This window comes from Zalophus californianus, chromosome 9 (genome assembly GCF_009762305.2).
Source record: "Zalophus californianus isolate mZalCal1 chromosome 9, mZalCal1.pri.v2, whole genome shotgun sequence".
Taxonomy (NCBI): domain Eukaryota; kingdom Metazoa; phylum Chordata; class Mammalia; order Carnivora; family Otariidae; genus Zalophus; species Zalophus californianus.
The window spans coordinates 7,648,585-7,668,651 of NC_045603.1; the positions used below are offsets into that span (position 1 = coordinate 7,648,585).

The 20,067-nt window shown below is 51.1% G+C and overlaps 3 protein-coding genes across 5 annotated transcripts in view; 2 read left to right on the forward strand and 1 right to left on the reverse strand.

The window, feature by feature from the left end:
- ZC3H7B (zinc finger CCCH-type containing 7B) overlaps window positions 1–9,551 on the reverse strand; it is a 56,726-nt gene extending 47,175 nt beyond the window's left edge. For 2 of the 3 annotated variants that reach the window (XM_027593111.2, XM_027593109.2), the window contains exon 1: window positions 9,289–9,551. The gene's annotated coding sequence lies outside the window, so the exon portion shown is untranslated. Of the gene's footprint in view, window positions 1–65; window positions 268–9,288 lie in introns of those variants that run through there. The other variant, XM_027593110.2, reaches the window with a different exon arrangement.
- LOC113922440 (homeobox protein MIXL1-like) lies at window positions 9,119–19,505 on the forward strand. The gene is made up of 3 exons (XM_027594331.1): window positions 9,119–9,336; window positions 18,884–19,073; window positions 19,353–19,505. Exons 1-3 carry the CDS (start codon window positions 9,119–9,121, stop codon window positions 19,503–19,505), a joined length of 561 nt encoding a protein of 186 aa, XP_027450132.1.
- LOC113922213 (ran GTPase-activating protein 1) overlaps window positions 17,470–20,067 on the forward strand; it is a 32,873-nt gene continuing 30,275 nt past the window's right edge. The window contains exon 1 of the mRNA XM_027594159.2: window positions 17,470–19,073. The gene's annotated coding sequence lies outside the window, so the exon portion shown is untranslated. The remainder of the gene's footprint in view (window positions 19,074–20,067) is intronic.

Genomic DNA, 20,067 nt, shown 5'->3' on the forward strand with positions numbered 1-20,067 from the left:
CCCAAACTCCAGTCATAGCTCCAACTGCCATCCTGTTCTCAGTCACCAGTTCCTTCTACCATTACCTCTGAAACAGTTCTCCACTCTGCAGCTCCTCACCATCTCCATGACCACAGCTCCCAAGCCCTCAGCTTCTCCTGCCAACAGCTTCCAACAAGGCCCCTCCAATCTGCTGCCATTTGGTGGTCGAGGATGTTTGTCCAGCACATATGTCAATGTCACTCCCCTGCTCAAAACTCTTCCAGGCGCACACATGCACACACACAGATGAATGCAGTTGTGGTTTTTTTTAGGGTGAAAACTGAGTAAGCTTTATAGGCTCATAATGTACCAATACCGATTTTCTGGTTTTGATACCACTACCTACCACCATCAGGGGAAGCTGGGTAAAGGGAACTCTTTGTACTGTTTTTGCTACTTCCTGTGGATAAAAGTTGAAAAACAAAACCTTCATGACACCCACTACCAGAAGGACAAAGGCCAAGCTGCTCATCCCTGGCACACAGTACTGTAGGGAGTGCCTGGCCTCCACTCCAGCCCCATGGCTGGCCTGGAAGGTTACCCGCTGACAATAGCAGACCCAAGCCGCCCGCTCTGTCTGGAACAACCCTCACACCCACGGCTTCCTTCCCACCCCAGCAAGCGCCCCGTGCTTCTTTAAAGCCCAGCTGAGGTGGCTCCTCTAGCAGGAAGACTCTTTCCCCCACCCCCAGCCTAACGCAGCCCCCGAAGCCCACCACAACCATTGCGCTTACCCTAGTTAACCAACATTGTGTGCTTATCTCCCCAACTCTCCCTAAACTATGAGCCCCGTGAAGGAAGAAGCTGCACCTGACTCATCTCTGGGCCACACACAGGAGCAGTGAAGATGCTGATTTCAGTCCTTTATTAAGCCTTTTCTCTTACCAGGTATTGTTCGAAGAGCTTTAAATATAATACTTAATTCTCTGGGCCCCTCGGTGGCGCAGTCAGTTAAGTGTCCGACTCTTGGTTTCGGCTCAGGTCATGATCTCAGGGTTGTGAGATGGAACCCTGCACCGGGCTCTGAGCTCGGCAAGGAGTCTGCTAACACTTCTCTCTCCTTCTGCCCCTCCCCACTGTCTCTCTCAGATGAATAAATAAATCTTTAAAAAATTTCACAACACCCCATAAGAAGGTACTATTATCATCCTCATTTTACAGATGAGGAGACCAAGGCACAAGGAGGTAAACTAACCTCCAAGGGCCACACAGGTTGTAAGTGACAGAGTGGGAACTTGAACCCTGGCAGTTGGGCTCTGGAGCCCACACACTCTCACCTCCCAACTCAGAGGTGCTTCCTCCCCCATCCCCACAGGCTGCCTCCAACCTCATCCCCCACTCCACCTGCCTGGCCCTCCCCTACCCCAGGATTCATGGAAAAGGAGCAGTAGGTCCAGACTGCAGACTTGCCACACACCGCATGAACACTACCTGAGGTTACGTCATCTCCAAAGATGCCTGACACTTCTCCTGACTCACCAGGCCCTCGACAGCTCACTCAGAGACCAGCAAAGGTTCCATTCCACCGTCCTCGACCTCACTAGTCAGAATTCCAGGTCAGCATTTATCCCTACCCCAGAGGCTTGGTGCACCCTGTCTGTCCACCCGAGGACCCTCTGCTCCAAGGAGGTTGAGGAGGGATCTGGGCTCATTTCTGGAGCTTATGTGTTGGGTGTCATGTACCTTTTTTGGCAAGGGTTTTGAACCTGGGGCCCACGGCGAGAATTCAGGGGGCCATGAACTGGGAGGGGAAAAAACATTTACAAGTTCTTTTCACGAACCCCTACCTGGTATTCAGCATTCCCTTCAATTCCAAATGCAGGCAATATGCCACAGTGGTGCCGTGCTAGAAATTGCAGCTCTTTCCCTGTCACATTTCAGCTACTGTCGGCACAACAAAATATTGTTCCCGCTCGTCACAACTTCAAAATTATGGTGCTTCGATTAGACTTACTGCCAGATCTTGTTTTCCAGTAAGTGCATTGATAGAAGAACCCAGCTACAGTTCAGGAGAACTGGTTTCCTTTGCGATCCTGTGTATTTTACTTTACACAATTAAAAACAGGATTCTGAGGGCACCTGGGTGGCTCAGTTGGTGAAGTGTCCAACTCTTGATTTCAGCTCCTCCAAGGACCAAGCCCATCGGGCTCCGTGCTCAGCGGGGCGTCTGTTTCTCCCTCTGCCCCTCCCCCTGCTCATGCTCGCTCTCTCTCTCTCAAATAAATAAATCTTTTAAATAAATAAATAATAAAAACAGTATTCTGAAAAGGTGTTCATGGGCTCCCTCAGGCTGCCCAACGGTTCTGCAATGTAGAGACGATTTAGAAGCCCTGTCCTGAGGAGTCATGTGTATCCCTACCACAATCTCAAAGGCAGGTGCTATTATCCCCACTCTCCACAGAAAAGCTAGGCTTGAAAAAAACAAGTCTTAAACAGGGGCGCCTGGGTGGCTCAGTCGTGAAGCGTCTGCCTTCAGCTCAGGTCATGATCCCAGGGTCCTGGGATCGAGCCCCGCGTCGGGCTCCCTGCTCCGCGGGAAGCCTGCTTCTCCCTCTCCCACTCCCCCTGCTTGTGTTCCCTCTCGCCGTGTCTCTGTCAAATAAATAAATAAAATCTTGAAAAAAAAAAAGTCTTAAACAGAAGTGCGACTTGGGGAGTCTCTGACCTGCCCAAGGCTACCCAGCAGCTAAGGAAGGAAGCTAGAGGTACTAACACTGCGTCAGGCTCCCCCAGAAACCACCTCAAGGAATGACCTCGAGAAATGGACCGCCCACAGGCCTCAGCAACTTGCCGTGTGTTTTCTTTTAGCTACCTTGAACAGAAACCAAAGTTCAGGAAGCTTCCCTCAGGCCTCCCCCATGGCCCCACTCTAAGCCAAACCAAGCGACAGAGCATAACCCCTCCCCACCTGCAGCGCTCTGGTTACAAAGCGCTTTTACTTTCTTGTCTTCCGCTCATAGCTACTTGGGGTCCACACTGCATGGGAAGGGTTCAAACCCACAACTCTGTCTCCAGGGGTCTGGGAGACCTGGTTCCAATCCCAGCACAGCCCCACCCTAGCTTTGAGGGCACCTCTCTGAGCCTCGGTTTTGTCATTTGGGAGACGGAGCTAATGATATACCCACCCTGCAAGACGATTTTGAAAATGTACACAGCATGCCCCTAACCCCTGTATCCAAGAGGAGATCAAACATTTGTATTTCTCCTGCACCCGTACTGTTAGAGAGCACCTGGCAACTTACAAAATTACCCCGTAAGTGCTTTTTGATCAGTCAACACCAACTCCTTTGCAGTTTCTATCTATCTAGGCCGTTCTTTTTTGGCAAGAGCTGTTCCGGACACCCTGCTACTATTGCTCACTTATTCAACAAATAACCACACAGCACCTTTATGTGCCAGGGGCTCTGCCACATGCTGGGGGAGCGAGGTTAATAAAGTCCCTGACCTTGTGGAACATGAGGTCCAGGCGTGGGAAGACAAATAAACAGGCCAATGTTAAATGCTCATGACAATTAAAGCTACAGAGAAGAGTTACAAGGAAACTGAAATCGGAAATGTGGCAGGGAGTGATGGCCCTTCGGGCAGGCAGCATTTAAGAGAAACAAGAAGGAGCCCACCATGGGAACATAGAAGGTAGGTAAGCGTGCACCAGCAGAGGGTCCAGAAAGGTAATGGCCCAGAGGTGGGAACAAACTCAGAATGTTCGAGGACAAGACAGAAGGCCAGTGTGACTATAGCACTAGAAGTGAGGGCAAGCCGAGTAGGAAGCAAGTTTCGACGGGATGAGTAAGGCTGGTTAGAAGGCTACCTGCAGGCCAGACCGGGGAGCCAGCACTGCATTCTGTGTGTGTCAGGAAGCCACTGGAAGCTTTTCAGCAGAGGCGTGACAAGGTCCCATTTAAATCTTGAGAAGAGGGGCGCCTGGGTGGCTCAGTCGTTAAGCGTCTGCCTTCGGCTCAGGTCACGATCCCAGAGTCCTGGGATCGAGCCCCGCATCGGGCTCCCTGCTCCGCGGGAAGCCTGCTTCTCCCTCTCCCACTCCCCCTGCTTGTGTTCCCTCTCTTGCTGTGTCTCTCACTGTCAGATAAATAAAATCTTAAAAAAAAAAAAAAAGCCTTTAAAAAAATAAAAAAAATAAATCTTGAGACGATCCATCAGGCTGCTGCACTGAGGGTAGATTAAAAGAGGGGAAGCTGGGAGAAGAGTTAGCAAGCTACTGCAGTGGTCCGGGCCCAGATCAAGGTAGGCAGGGGAGAAGATTCAGGAACATTCTGGAGGTTATGGCCACCATAAGCATGCTGTCACACCAGTGGTCTTTATAGTTTTCAAATTCTCTTTATTTGAGTCTCACAGCACACCCAGGGAAGATGGGACTGAATCGGTGAGGCCATTTCACAGAACAAGAGACTGAGGCCAAGAGTGACAATATGATTATGCCCCAGAACACACAGCTAGTGTGTGCTGGAGCTGGGAATGAAACTCAGGACTTTGGACTCCCTGCCCTAAGTTCCTCTGCCTGCAGGCGGACAGGGCATGACACCGAATTCTCCAGAGAACAAAAGCATAGATGAACCTCTGTAAACCCCAGAAGGGTCACAGCCTCAACCTCCCCTGCAGCCCTCAGAGCAAGTGATCAATGGATGCTCGCCGGCTGTCCCCAGCACTTCGGAAGACATGGGTCTCGGTCCCAGGGAATGTGGGACCTTCCCTTTCCAAGTCACAGTGTGGACAGGGTAGGAAGAGCTGGAGGGCAGGTGACCCCTCCACTTTCTTCTTCTGCAAAACAGGGACTTCTTGCCTTTTAAAGGCGTGTCAAGAGGATTCATGAGAATATGGGCCAAAGCACAATACAAATGATAGATAATTGAGGTTTCCGGAGAGATAAGAGCTTCATGGAGACTCAAAAGAACTCGTGGGGCGCCTGGCTGGCTCAGTCAGTAGAGCACGCGACCCTTGATCTCAGAGTCGCGAGTTTGAGCCCCACATTGGGCGCAGAGATGACTGACTACCTAAATAAACAAAATACCTTGAAGGCACCTCTCTTGCAGCGCGGCAAAGACCTTGGGCTCAGGAATGCAAAATGCCTGGCCCCCTCTGACCCCCTGAGTCCTGGCTCCACCACAGGCTGGTGATCTTGGACCCTGTCTCCTCATCTGCAAGATGGGGCTGCTAAAACTCGTTCCTGCCTCAGAGAGTTGTTGAGTGGATTCAGGCAGAGAAGGCCCAGAAAGTGCCAAGCACAGGGCTGGCACATGGCAGCCTTAAGTACGTGGTGGCTGGTGTCCCGAACGGCCACTGCTGCCATCAAGCTCAGGGTGGGGGCCCAGGACCCGCGCCTGGACTGAAGTCGGCCACAGCCAGCTTCTGAACGCAGCAGTGGCCCCCACAGCCTGATGGGGAAACAGTGCTCACACACCTGCAGAAGCCATCAGGGCGCTAGCCGAGAAACAGACTTCCTAGGGAAATAAATAAGGCAGGAAGGAGCCCCGTAGCTGGTGATGACAGAGAAAGGAAAGCGAGCCCGTTTTCTATGGGCCATTAAACATGATGAAAGGAGCTGGCTTCTGTGGGGGCTCCTGGGAGCTGACACATAGCAGTCACTTCATCAGCCCAGGCTGAGGCTTCGGCTTGCAGCCAGACTTCCTCAGAGGACACCTCCACCTCTGCCATCTGAAGTTACCACTGCTCTCCTGGTCACTCCCTCCGCCCTGTCCTTCCCAGTCCCTAGTCCCATGCGGAGCCAACTCAAGAGCCAGGCTGCCTGGCTCTGCTCTCCAGCTCTGCTGCTTAACCTCCCTTGACAGTTTCTTCATCTGTAAAACGGGGACAATTATAGTGCTTCCCCTGTACGGCTGCTGTGAAGATTAAGTAAGCTCATCTAGGAAAAAAGCGCTCACAACAGGGCTGGGCTATAGGAAACGCTGGCTTGGGTAATGACTACATGATTCAAAATTTTAAAACCCCTCCACGTGTAGTTCCTCTCAGCTGACTCTCCTGCCCCAATTCCCAGGCACTGGGCTTCTCCCTACAGGTCACCATCACACACCATCAAACCGCTGGGCTCATTTTCAGAAAGGGAAATTTGGGCCCAGAGAGCCGAAGGGATGTGAACTCATGCCTGCCCCCCACTCGTGGCAGGACCAGATGATCTGCCACTTCCTTCTTCACACTGCCCTGCCTTTGTCCAGCTCACTGCCTCTCCTCAGGATGCCTTCTCTAGCCTTTCTGAACCCACGTCCCAAATGTTCAAATGGCACTTCTAGGAAGACCTTCACCACAGAGACAAAAAAACCCCCAAAAAACCCTTCCTCCCCTACACTGGAGTATAATTCAATATGACAACACGTTGGCTGAATGTGTCCTCCTGGCATCTCCACTGGGGCCTGGGGCACAAGGGGTGAATCAGACCCAGTGTCTGCCCTTGGGAAGCTCAGGTAAATCACCCGTGTGTCGTGTGTCGTTCAAGGTGTCGAGCCAGGCACCCTCAGGCACTGAGGAAGAGAACTTAGATTCCACACTCAGAGCCCAGTCCTCCTTCACCACCATTCTGCCTTCTCCAGGCATGCTTCCAGAAATCTCCTAAGTCCTTTCACTGGGCCAGCCCCGTGAGGCCCTGGGATATAAGGGAGTTCAGTAAAACTCCCCAACCCCCATTGCATTTGCCAAATCAGACTGTCCTGGTCTCTGTTCTTTGTCTACACATTTGAAATGGAGGTGAGCCAATTCTGACACCAATCCTGACGTAGTACACTCAACAGTCACATAAGCCTGGGTTCCAATCCAGCTGGCTGACATCAGGCCAGCCACATGAATCCTGCCTCCCTCAGTTTTTCCATCTGTGAAATGGAGATAAAAATGCCACCCCCCTCATGGAACCACTCTAAGAGTCAGAATATCCGTCAGCCTCCCGGCACAGAAGCAACTATGGCCAGCCCAGGAATTCCTTTCCGCTTCTCTCCCCCAGCCAAACCTCCCCATTCTGTCAAGCTCAAAATCCACTTGCCGGAGGAAGCCTTTTCTAACTTTTCCAGGTTACCCCGAGAGCTCTCTCTTCTGCTCCCTCCCACTGCATTGACTCCAGTCCTGAGCACGTCTTGGTCCTCTCATGGGTTCTACTAGAGTTGACTTTCTCTTTCCAGCCAGAATCTAGGTGACAAACTCAACCCCAAGCCTGCCCCACAGCATCTCACCATGCTCACAGAAGGCGTTCAAAAACTAACTTGCTAAGGTGGCCCAGGCCTCTGGGAAAGGCTGAAGATTTGGAGTCTGGAAACTAAGTGGGAATCCTAGCTCTGCTATGTGACTTTCCAGGGGGACATTCAATTCTAGAAGCCTCAGGTTTCTCATCTGGAAAATGAGGATTGAATAATGTCTACCTGACATGGTTGCTATGGAGCACAGAAGAGGCAGCATATGTGAAAGCTCTTTTGTTATACACTAAAAAGTTCTATTTAAGGGATTATTATTTTCAGAGTCTCAAATCCAAACCTACTGACGCCTTAACTTTCTTATACCTAGAGACTAGCTCATCCCACAGAGCTTCTTAGCCCCAAATAATCCACCTACATCTGCATTCTTAATTGTCCATCCCAAACAAAAAGCCAACAGCCTAGAATTCACAGCCTCCATGGAACACAAACCTGGTTCCAGCTCCGGGACCACAAAAGCTCTCTCCCAACCTCAGATCTCATCCCTCCTCAACACAGGTTTCTCCTTCCCAGCTTAAGGTACCCCATGCCTCAAACCTGCCACAATAGCATTTTGGCCAGGCATCATTTCTACCTCGCAGTCCAATTTCTATGGGAAGTCCAAATGGGGAAAGACGGACGACTTTGGTGGGTATGGTTGTATGTGGAGAGAGGGGCAGTAGTAGTCTTGGTAGTAGAAGTAAAGATTCCGCTGGAATTTTGTGTCCAACAGTTGCTAAATGTACTATAATTATCCCATTTGTGTGAAAATCCAAGGATCTGCATTCTGCTATTTTCATGGGACTGGATGAATTGCAGATGCTGAGGGAAATGGTAAGAAGTTGGGGTTCAAAATCTAGTACCTAGACACCAAAGTCTCTGTGAGCAACCCCAGAGAACTGAAATCCCCGGCAAAGCTGCTATGGGCCCCCAGTCCCCCAGTCCAGGCCCATGCCCCTTCCCCAGCCCCCGACTCCCCAGCCCCCTTGCCTGGCCCCAGCCCCTACTCTCTTCCCCATTGATGCCATGTTGGCACCACAGCCATCAGGGGCAGAGAGAACGTTTCGACGTTTTTTTTGTTTTTTTTTTTGTTTTCCTCCTGGGAAAACTGCTTTGTCTCTGTGAAAGACCCCCAAACCAGACACCTTATAAACATCCGAGAGCCAGAGAGCCTTCCCTTAAAACACCCTTTTAAAGGGAAAGAGGGGAAAGGAGGCAGCAGGCCCGGGGAGGGAAGGTGGGGGAGTCTCTGAGGCCCGCTGAGGGTGGGAGGAGGGTCCGAGGCCCGGGTCAGTGACTACGGGGCGCCCATCTCCGGGGGGCGCCCCCCCAGGCGCTGAAGCTGCCCTCCCCCCACCCCAGTCCCCGCGCGCTCCCAGCCCATCGACCCGCCCCGCTCAGGCCTCGGAGCCCAGGGATGGATCTCGCGACCGGAAATGCCCCCCTGCCCAGACCGCGCCCCCCTTTCCTGCCGCCCCCTCCCCCCTGGCCGGGCCGCAGGCCCCGGATCCCCGGGCTCGCGTGGCCGCCGCAGCCGGCAGAGGCTACCCGTCGGCGGCCGCGGTCCTCGGCCCTTGCTGCGGTCCCTTCAACTCTTGGCGCTGCGGGGCCAAGGCGCACACAAAAGGAAGGGGCGCGCTGCCAGAGACGCCCCTGCCAGCCCCCTCGACCCCCTTCGCGGGGGCCGGCAAAGCGTCCGCACACCCCAAAGCTCCGGACGCCGAGGCGGGAGCCCCCCACGGAAGAAAATTCCGAGGCACCCTCCTGGGAGCTGCAGGGGCGGCCAAATCACCCAGCGGCAGGTGCCCCCGGCCGCACAACTTTGAAACTTTGGGGCAGGGCACGGGGACGGGGAGGGGGAGCCCCCAAAAGGAGGAAATGAGGATTCGGCGGCTCTTTATTTCTGCAAAATGCACTTTGCGGGTGGCCCCGCGCAGCTCCGGCCTGGCCAGGGCTCCCCGCGCCTCCTCCCGGCCCGGCGCGGTCCCCGGGCGCCCCCGAGCCCTCCCGCGCCGGCCGCCGGGACCCCGTCGGGCCCCGGCCTCTGCCCCGCCGGGCTCGGGCCGCGCGCAGCACTCACCTCGGCCGGGCTGCGCTCCCTGCGGGCCTGCGCCGAGCCCGATAAATGGTATGCTATGACTAGAGGTATGATTACGTTATTATTATTAGTAATAATAAGAGTAAATGCTATTTAATTACGGGCGGCCGCATCCTGCTCCCGGCGCCGCCGCCCCGGCAGCTCGGTCCATGTGGCTCCGGAGCGCTTTACTTTCATTTCCAGCCCCCTCGGCCGGCCGCTCGCGGGAGCACCCGCTGGAGGCACCGTCTCCCTGCAGCTCTTCCTCCTCGGGTCCTAGAGCGCGGCTTCCCTCGCCTCGCGCCCGGGGTGGGCGGCGCGGGCTGCGCACCTGGGGGCGGGGAAGTCCCCCTGCCCCGCGGAAAGCTCATGCCTGGAATCCACCTTTATTTTCTTGAAACGTGGCTTTCCCTTTTAGGGCTTTTTCGTTGGGCAGGTCTGATTTCTGGGCTGATGCTGGTCAAACTCAGCGCCTCGGCCCTTCCCCATAGGTGTAAAAAGCCCCCGCGGTGCCAGGTGCTTTCAGAGAGGGCTCCCCCGAAACCCTAGCTGCTTTGTGCCCTTTTCACCAATGAGGACTGGAGGCTCAGAGAGGCATCAGACCCTCAGTCGGCTGGTGTTTTATGTTGGAGATCTTTCCCGAAAGGATTTGAGGCTACTTAGACGACCCAGTAGGTAAAGGGAGATGAACCAGAGAGACGGGCCGTAAGACATCCCTGGCACTGCCTCAGAGCGGGTCGGGCCCAGACTGGTTTTGAATCCAGAGCTTCTGATTCCAAATACAGTGTCATCCCCGCTACCACCGCCTGCACTGAATCCACAGTACTCCCACACCCCCGTGAGTGTTCTCTCAAATGTCCTTCTTTCTCCCTCCTAATTTCGTACACACACACGGACTTATATTTATACACACACATACTTACAGGTGTGTATGTATGTCTATACACGTGAATATGTGTGTGTTTAATTTATTGAGGATCAGCTGTGAGCCCGATGGGCTTTGTAAATGTTATCTCTTCCCCAAACCTTTGCGCCAGACACATCTGAGGAGCTGGGGGTATACTGGTGGGACAAATTTTTTTTAAAAGATTTTATTTATTTATTTGACAGAGAGAGAGCACAAGCAGGGGGAGCAGCAGAGGGAGAGGGAGAAGCTGGCTCCCGGCTGAGCAGAGAGCCTGACATGGGGCTCCATCCCACTGGGATCATGACCTGAGCCAAAGGCAGATGCAGGTTCCCCTGTGGGACAAATTTTTAACATTTAAACACAACACAGTAAATGCTAGTAGGGCAAGAACCTGCAGATGTGTCTGCTTATTTAATTCTCACAATGATCCTGGAAGGTTGGTTTTATTTATTTTTTTAGATTTATTTATTTGAGAGAGAGAGAGAGAGAGGATGAGTAGGGGCAGGGGCAAAGGGAGAGGGAGAGAACAGGGTCCCCACTGAGGGAGGAGCCCTGGGTGGGGGGGGAGGGCTTGTTCTTAGGACCCCAAGATCATGACCTGAGCCGAAATCAAGAGCCAGATGCTTAAACAACTGAGCCACCCAGGTGCCCCTGGAAGGTTGGTTTTCGCTTGCGCATTTTATAGACAGAAGACTAAGGCCTGGAGATTGATTTGTCTCACGTGGCAATTCTGACTCCAGAGCCTGTGTGTTTTATATGACCTCCCACGATTTTCTACTATCTACCTTAAGGAAGCCTTGGGGGGGGGGGGGGGAATGCACCTGCACCATCAGATGTTCTCAAACTCCTTTTCCTGTGAATGCTTTCTGTCCCCCTGATACTCTAAGAAACAAAAAGGCAGCCTCTGGCATGAAGAGGATGGACATTTATGTCCAGAAATGAAAAGCAGAGTCCAGAGACCCTCGGACTTACTGCAAAGCAGGGTTGGCTTAAAATGAAGATTTCTAATCCCCTGCTCTCAAGAGATTTGAATTCAGCATTTCTAACAAGTGCCCCTTGGGGATTCTGATATTTCATGGGAAATCAATCCCTGGGTCACCTGGGATAGGTGACCCATAGGTATCCCAAGATAGATCTTGGGATCACGGGTCAAAGGCAGCCACAGGCGGAGCCTGGCAATTTAGGGGAGCTGGGTGATGTGGTGGCATTGGAAGCCCAGGGTGGGTCGGAGTCCCAGCTCCCACCTCTTGCTAGCTGGGTGATGGTGCACAATCTTACAGCATCATCAATTTCCTCATTTGTAAAGCAAGGATAAGAATATCTTTTTCTTCTTTTTTAAAGATTTTATTTATTTATTTGACAGAGAGAGACACAGCGAGAGAAGGAACACAGGCAGGGGGAGTGGGAGAGGGAGAAGCAGGCTTCCCGCCGAGCAGGAAGGGAAGGGCCCGAGGATCCCAGGACCCTGGGATCATGACCCGAGCTGAAGGCAGATGCTTAACAACCGAGCCACCCAGGTGCCCCAAGGATAAGAATATCTGATAAATATGCCCCTTGTACGATGTACAGTGAAACACTCTTGACAATTGATCAGATTAGGCACCACTGTTACTATCACTCCCATGTTATGGAGGAGGATGCTGAGGCCCGTTGGATCCCCACATCTTGCCTCAAATGAACTAGCTGGCAAACGATGTGATTCCACCATCCCAAGCGGCCAGCAAAAGAACACATATCCTTAAAAGACTGTCCATCATTTAAAGGGGATTCAGCTGGACACCCCCCGCCTTTCGATTTGACACCAACCAGTTAAACTGTCCATGCTGCCTGAGATGGTAAATGGGCCTTTACAAGATGTCAACCCTATGTGGTGGTGCTTTTGAGAGAAAACCCTCGAGGCTGGTACCAGTAGGGTGTTTTCTGGGAAGGCCAGTGTTACTGGGCAGCAAATTCTCTGTGTCCACACCCTGAAGCCTAAATAGCAGCAACACCTACCACGTCTTATTTACTATGAGCCAAGTACTCTGTACATGTTGATTCTCTTATCCCCTCCCCCCTAAAGCCCTATAAGGTAAGGATTGTTTTGCCCTGGTTTTGGGTGAAAAAAACAGACACAAAGCAAAGTGATTTGGCTGAGGCCACATGGCTAAGAAAGAGGCAGAGACAGAATCCAGACCCAGGCCTGTCTACCTATAAAGCCTGACCCCTGCCCCATGATGTGGACATCTTAAGTTTGGATACATCCCTGATCACCCCTAAGGACCAGTCCCCGGAGAGGGTTGCTGGAGAACGGGAGTCAGACACCCATGCTCTCACCTTTGAGGATCTGAGAGTTATGTCATTCGGTTATCTCTTCTGCAGGGAGCACCTCCTCTGCTGAGCTCAGGCCTGCCATGGTCAGGCCCTCAGAGATGCCTTGTTACCTTCTGGCGGGGAGGCTATGAGTGCATGGCAACCTTTGCCACAAGCATGTGCAATGTTCATTCAGTCACTCAACAAACATTCGTTGCAAGGCCTCATGCTGGGTCCTAGAAAAACCCCATGTCCCCACAGCTCTAGCATAGTTCCATGTCCCAGCCCTCCAGCAAGGGATCTTAATTTGGGGTTTAGGGAAGGGCCCTGAAGATGTGATGCACAACTTGAGGCTCAGGTCGGTGATAATAAGAGCACTTTCCCAACAGGGTCATTGTGAGGATTAAACAAGTCCTTGCATGCAAAACGTTGATAACTGTGTGATTAACTAAAAATAAATAATAAATTCTTCTGGGAACTAGTCCAGAGAATTCAGATTCTCAAAGGTGAGAGTGACTTAAAAAGAGAGAAGGGGAAGGGACTCAGAAACCTAGAGGCTGAGATAGGCTAGTCCCCAGACTAGCATACAGGGCAGGAAATGCAATAAAACACGGTCACGTTGTTCCCAACATGTTATTACAAAAATGTCCAAGCATACAGAAAGCTGAGAGGACTGAGCAGTGAATATTCACATGCCCTAGGTCATGCTATAATTGTAAACATTTTGCTATGTCACTCAATCACCTACTCATTCATCCATCCGTCCACTCATCAACCCACATAACATTTTTGTTCAAAACAAAACAAAAAACAAAACAGGTTACTTTTAACTTATTCTTTTTTTTTTTTTTAAGGAAACTCTTCACCCAATGTGGGGCTTGAACTCACGACTCTGAGATCAAGAGTCACATACTCCACTGACTGAGCCAACCAAGCAACCCTTAACTTTATTCTCTTTTTATTAAGATTTTATTTATGTATTTATTTATTTGTCAGAGAGAGAAAACACAAGCAGGGGGAGTGGCAGGCAGAGGGAGAAGCAGGCTCCCTGTGGAGCATTCTGGGATCATGACCTGAGCTGAAGGCAGACGCTTGACCGACTGAGCCACCCAGGCAACCCCCTTAACTTTATTCTTAATGCTTTTTTGCATTTATACTATTTTTTAAAATTTTCTGTATTTATTTATTAAATATATTTTTTGTTTATTTGACAGAAAGAGAGCACAAGTAGGCAGAGTGGCAGGCAGAGGGAAAGGGAGAAGCAGGCTCTCTGCTGAGCAGGGAGCCTGATGCGGGGCTCGATCCCAGGACCCCGGGATCATGACCTGAGCCGAAGGCAGATGCTTAACTGACTGAGCCACCCAGGTGCCCCTGTCAATAGTTATTTAAAAAATTATTTCCATTTTGAAACAAAATAATTCTTTTTTTTAAAGATTTATTTATTTGGGGCACCTGGGTGGCTCAGTCAGTTAAGCATCTACCTTCAGCTCAGGTCATGATCCTGGGGTCCTGGGACTGAGCCCCACGTGGGGCTCCCCACTCAGCAAGGAGTCTGCTTCTCTCTCGCCCTCTGCCCCTCCCCCTACTTATGTTCTCTCCCTCTTTCTCTCTCATATAAATAAATATATCTTAAGAAAAAAGATTTATTTATTTGAGAGAGAGAGAGCATGCAGGGGAGAGGGCAGAGGAAGAGGGAGAGAGCATCCCAAGCAGACTCCATGCTGGGTGTGGAGCCTGATGTGGGGCTCCATCCCAGGACGCCGAGATCACCACCTGAGCTGAGACCAAGAGTTGGACGCTTAACGGACTATGCCACCTAGGTGCCCCCAGGAACAAAAGAATTGCTTTTTTTTTTTTTAAAGATTGTATTTATTTGAAAGAGAGAGAGAGAGCGCAAGCAGGGGAAGCAGCAGAGGGAGGAAGAGGCTCCCCACTGAGCTGGGAGCCCAATGCGGGGCTGCATCCCAGGACCCTGGGATCGGGACCTGAGCTGAAGGCAGATGCTTAAAACCAACTGAGCCACCCTGGCCCCTGGAACAAAAGAATTCTTTTTTTTTTTTTTTTTTAATTTTATTCATTTACTTGACAGCGAGAGAGGGAACACAAGCAGGGGGAGCGGGAAAGGGAGAAGCAAGCTCCTGGCTGAGCAGGGGCTCGACCCCAGGACCCCAGGATCATGACCTGAGCCACCCAGGCGCCCCTCGAACAAAAGAATTCTTAAAAGAGAAAATAATCTACCAACAGTATTTGGTATCAGGAAACTCTCCAGAAACTTTAGACCAGAATCTAACCTCCTCCATAGACAACATCCTTTTCTGTCTCACTCACCTTTGGATTCTCAGAGCCAGAACAGTGCCTGGTACATAGTAGATACTCGATTACTATTTGTGGGGGGAATGAATTATTTTAATTATGGTTATTTATCAAAGTTTAAAAAGGTCATGTATTCTGATGGGGAGCCCTGAGCTTGAACCCAGGGGAGAATGTGGTTTGAGTGGCCTTTAACAGATGATGTAGCAACCCCTTCCCACCAGGGGAGGTGACCCTTGGGGGTGAGGGAGCAGGCTCCCCTGCAATGCTGGGAGGCCAGGCCCACCTTTCTCTAGGGGCCCTAGGCGAGCACCCGCACCCGGATGGGTCTTGGGAATTTCTCTCCACATTCCTCACATGTTTGGCATAATTCAGGCCTTTGTTTTTGATCTCACTAAATGGCAAGTCTGCAGCCTTAGTAGTTCTTAGTACCAGTATAAATATTGTTATTTATTCCATTTACAATTAGCAATTAAGTTTGTTTTCAGGCACCACAATGGAATTTAAAACACTCAGTTAAAGTAAACCAAATGAATCAGAGGCAGCCTGCTTTTCTCTTCAAAACATTCTTTAAAAAAAAAAAAGGAAAAAAAGCTGCATAACAGAGACAGAAAGGTCTAAAACATTCCCCTTTCCCCTTATACACACCTCATACTCACAAAATCACTTGTTTTACATGTGTGTTGAAAAGGACCCGAGAGATCTGGCTTCTGCTGTCCCTTATATTGGGGCGCCTGGCTGACTCAGTTGAAAGAGCATGCCACTCTTGATTACGGGGTCATGAGTTCAAACCCCATGTTGGGCATAGAGTTTACTTAAAAAAAAAAACAAACAAACTACTGTCTCTTGTCTAAATTACTGTGTAATTTGGGGAGGTTACTTAACCTCTCTGGTCCTCAATTCTTTGTGTTGAAAAGAAGAAAGGTGTGACCTGAGATGACTCAATCCATGGGTCAAAGGCTATGATTGCATTTACTGGGCACGTCAAACTACCTCTTAGGTGGTAACTTGAAAGGGAGAGAGTTGGAGAAAGAGGAGAGATGACAAATGCGTTGCTTGGAAAGAAACACTGATGGCTCTGGACTCCTCTGACACTGTGTACCATTGGGTAACCTCCTTCTCTTTTTAAATCCCAGTCTTTGGTGCCTGAGTGGCTCAGTCTTTAAGTGTCTGTCTTCGGCTCAGGTCATGATCCTGGGGTCCTGGGATCGAGCCCCACATCGGGCTCTCGGCTCTGTCAGAAGCCTGCTTCTCCCTCTCACACTCCCCCTGCTTGTGTTCCCTCTCTCACTGTCTCTCTGTCAAATGAATAAATAAAATCTTAAAAAAACAACAACAGTCTTCCCCCCTTTTTTTTAAAGATTTTATTTATTCATTTAACAGAGAGAGACACAGCGAGAGAGGGAACATAAGCAGGGGGAGGGGAGAGGGAGAAGCAGGCTTTCCGCTGAGCAAGGAGCCTGATGCGGGGCTTGATCCCAAGACCCTGGGATCATGACCTGAGCCGAAGGTAGACACTTAACCGACTGAGCCACCCAGGCGCCCCGAGTGTTCCCATTTTAAAGTGGTTTGAGATAAGAATCTAGATTCAGGAGTAACAGAATCTGGATTGCTAAGGGGTGATGTCTGGCTGGTTTGGTGATTTTGAGCTTTGAATGTGAACATGTTCAGGCAGAACATTTACTCTCCAATTCTCCACAAGCCCCACCAGGCTCCCATTACCTCCTAACACCTCTCTGGCCCTTGAAGTTTGCTGTTTCTTTTTCTTTCTTTTGAAATTAAGTAGGCTCCACACCCAGTGTGGGGCTTAAACTCACGACCCTGAGATCAACAGTCACATGCTCTACCAACTGAACCAGCCAGGCACCCTGAAGACTGTTGTTTCTTACTAAGAATTCCCTTCCAATCTTGAAAACCCTATGATCCATCAGCTAGGCGAGGACAGGGAAGATCACCTAAGATGTCCTACCGTCCGCCCTCCTCTTCCCTTTGGGAGGTCCTTGTCAGAGGGTCAAGGAAGGCCTCAGGAAGGAAAACTGGAAAGGAAGGCTGGGGACCACCCCAAGGAAAATCCACACTGATTTGATAGGTCCTAGCTGTAATCAGCACAGGAATAGCATCAGGCCTAATTGGGAGCATCTCAGCCTTCTCAGATGATGACTCATTTTAAGCAAACATCCAGTGACCCTGCCTGGAATCCAGTTCAAATGAGGAAACGTGAAGCACTTACGACAGGTGAATCCCGGAAAAGATGCTGCAAAGATGGGCACAGTACCTGCCCCAAAGCTTTCCCAGGTTGACAAGGACGCCGCCAATAATACTATTAACATTGTGAAAAAGTCTTCAGAGCTGCAGATCAACCACTGTGGGGCCCAGAGGAAGGTGACTCATTCTGGACAGTGGTGTAGAAAAGCCTCCCGGAGGAGGTGGCATTTGATATGGGCCTTGTAGGCAGAGGAGGAGAGGGAGGGTGGAAAGAAGACCCACATCTCAGTAGTGGTGTAAACCAGGGTATGGGGCTTGTTTTCTCATCTCTGAGCTGGAAGGGGTGCAATGATGCCTGCTTCCTTTGTGGTTGTAAAGATTAAATTAACTGTGTGTGAAAAGATCTGGCACATAATATATTTAACTTTCAATTGCAGGTAAAGCAAAAGCATGTGCGTGGGCCAAGTTGTGAGAGGTGACTTTGGAGAAGGCTGCATATGTTGATGGTGATTATCTCTGGGTGCTAGAGTTTCTCGGGTAATGTTTACTTTTCTCTTTATCCTGTTCTATGTTGGTTGAAGTATTTATAGCAAACACATGTTATTTATATAATGGATAAAATGTTCTTTGCGAAAAGAAAAAAGAAAAGCTATTTGTGTTCTGATACCTAAAAAACTCAAACCTAGGGAAAAGTGGCAAAAGTGTTCAAAGAACTCCCATATACCCCCTCACCCAGATTCACTTATTTTGAATATCTGGTCACATGTGTGCTCTATGTATATACACATTTTTTGAACCATTGGCAAGTCAGCTGCTGATATCACACCCCTAATTATTTCAGCATTCATTCCCAAGAACAAAGGCAGTCTCTTACATAACCCAGCACAATAACAATCAATAAACTTAACATTGATACAATACTATCATCTAATATACAGTCAAGTTTTGCTATTTGTCTCCATATTGCCCTTTACAGTAATTTCCTCCCCAGTCCCGGATCCAGTCCACGACCATTCGTTGCATTTAATTGTCACGTCTTTTTAGTCTCCTTTAATCTGCAACAGTTCCTCAGATTTTCTTTGTCTTTCATGACACAGACATTTTTGCAAGAGTACAGACCAGTTATTCTGTAGCAGAAGAAACTGAAACTCAGTTTGGGTTTGGCTGATGCTTCCTCAGGATTAGACTAATTTTATGCACTGCTGACTGCGTGGTGACGCTGTGTCCTCAGTGCCTCACATCAGCAGGTGTGCAATGGACGTCAGTTTGTCGTATTACTTATGTTAACGTGGACCATTTGGTTAAGATGGTGTCTCAGCTTCTCTACCTTTTTAATTATCAAATAACTTGCGGCTGTTTATGTGAAAGACTTCGAATAGCCTTTCCCTTTCATGGGAGAAAAAAAGCGAGGCTTTCCTTTGAGGAAATGGATACCTATTTCTTGCCGAACAGACCCAACAGCTCGCCTTCAGGAGCAACAGCCTTTCTCAATAAAGTTACGTGAGCGTGAACCTTTCCGGAAGGGCTGAGTCGGCTGGACCGCAAGGCATGAAGGGAATTGTAGTCTCCCTGGGCGCCCGGGGTTACACGCCGCCCTGTGGCCTCCTGGAGAAAGAGCCAGAAGCCGAAAAGGGAGGGCAGCCGAGGGAGCCGGCGGAGGCGCGCTGGGACGCGGTGGATCACAGGACTGGTAGTTCACGGGAGCACTACTGCCGCGGTCGCCGCGCCCCGCGCGGAAGAACTGGACTACCATACCCAGTAGGCCACGCGCGCGGGGGAAGGGGAACCCGGCCTGGGCCTCGAACAAATCAAATCGAAGGAAAGAAACTGCCGGCTTTCAAAATCCTCCTCCTCCGCCATCATCCGCCGCCGTGCGGGGAGCAGGTGGTGTCGGAGACGGGAGTGGCGAGAACTGCTGGGAGAGCTGACGGGAGAGCGGGCCGGGCATCGGGACCTCTGGGCTCAGAGGCGGCGACCCCGACCTGACCTGACCCGGACCCTACATCGTTCCCCGCCCCTGCCGGGCGGACGCGCGCGCTCAGGTCGCCCCACGCGGCGGCGCCGCCTGTTTACGGTAAGGGTCGGGGTCCCTTTCCTTTCCCCGTCACCTGCCTGGGTTGGGGGCGGGGGGCGGCGCGGCCTTGCAACTGGGCGAGGACGATGTGGCGCCCCTGAGCGCCTTCTGCGTGCCTCCTCGGCCTTCTCCCCTGCGCTTCGACGGCCAAGCGCGGAGGGGCTGAGGGACGGGGTGCTGCGGGGCGCAGCCCCCTTTCCCAGATGGGGAAGCTGAGGCTTGGAGAGGGCGTCTGGCGCAGCTGCCCACCGTGGCGTCTCCCGTTGGCGTCGGTGACAGCTGGGGGCGGTGCGCGTCCGCCGGGGATCCCGGATGGGGCTCCCGCGCCGCCCGCCTGTCATTTGCGGCCCGCACTCGCGCGTCGCTCCGCTGCCGCCGCCTCCCAGTAGTCCCACGCCCGTGGCCCCTGGGATCGCCGTGAGCCACTGCTGACGCTTCGCAGGAGCGATGGATGTGCACCTGAGAAAATCTGCGACTTGCGTTCCCAGAAAGGAGAGGACTGCTTGTGTCTTTACTATTTGTCTTTGCTCTGCTGCTGACCCTTTGCAGAATTTGGGCAAATCAAGCACCTCTCTGTGCTTCGGTTTCGTAGTCTTTAAAGTGGGTGGTGCGTGTGTATTGGACTGAGGAATAGGCCCTTTTCTAGCTGAGAAGTTCTGTGTTCCAATAGGAACATATCTGGGAGCCCCACCACCATTTTTCTTGCCTCGGATTGTCCCATCCCACAACTGCAAGCGATGGCGGGGTTTCAGGCTCACGTTTATTCAGTTTCATCTCTTCATTCTTGGAGTACTTTCTAGATGCCAGGCCTTAGGTTGCGTATAAGTGATCCTATCAAAACATCTGTCAGAGCCTGCTCTTCTCTGTTAGAAACCCACCAGTGGCTCTCCTTTTCGCTCAGAGTAAAAGCCACATTCTTTAAATGGTCTTTGTGACTTGGGCCTCTTGCTAATTCTTTCTCATTTCTTGCTTTCTTTCTCCTTCCCTCTCTGCC

Excerpts from the sequence above, each read along its gene's own strand:
- LOC113922440 (XM_027594331.1), top strand. The coding sequence starts at position 9,119 with ATGCACTTTGCGGGTGGCCCCGCGCAGCTCCGGCCTGGCCAGGGCTCC. Across the intron at positions 9,337-18,883 it reads TGCGCCGAGCCCGATAAATG|GTGGTGTCGGAGACGGGAGT; the intron begins GTATGCTATGAC and ends TGCGGGGAGCAG. Across the intron at positions 19,074-19,352 it reads GGCGGCGCCGCCTGTTTACG|CTGGGGGCGGTGCGCGTCCG; the intron begins GTAAGGGTCGGG and ends CGTCGGTGACAG.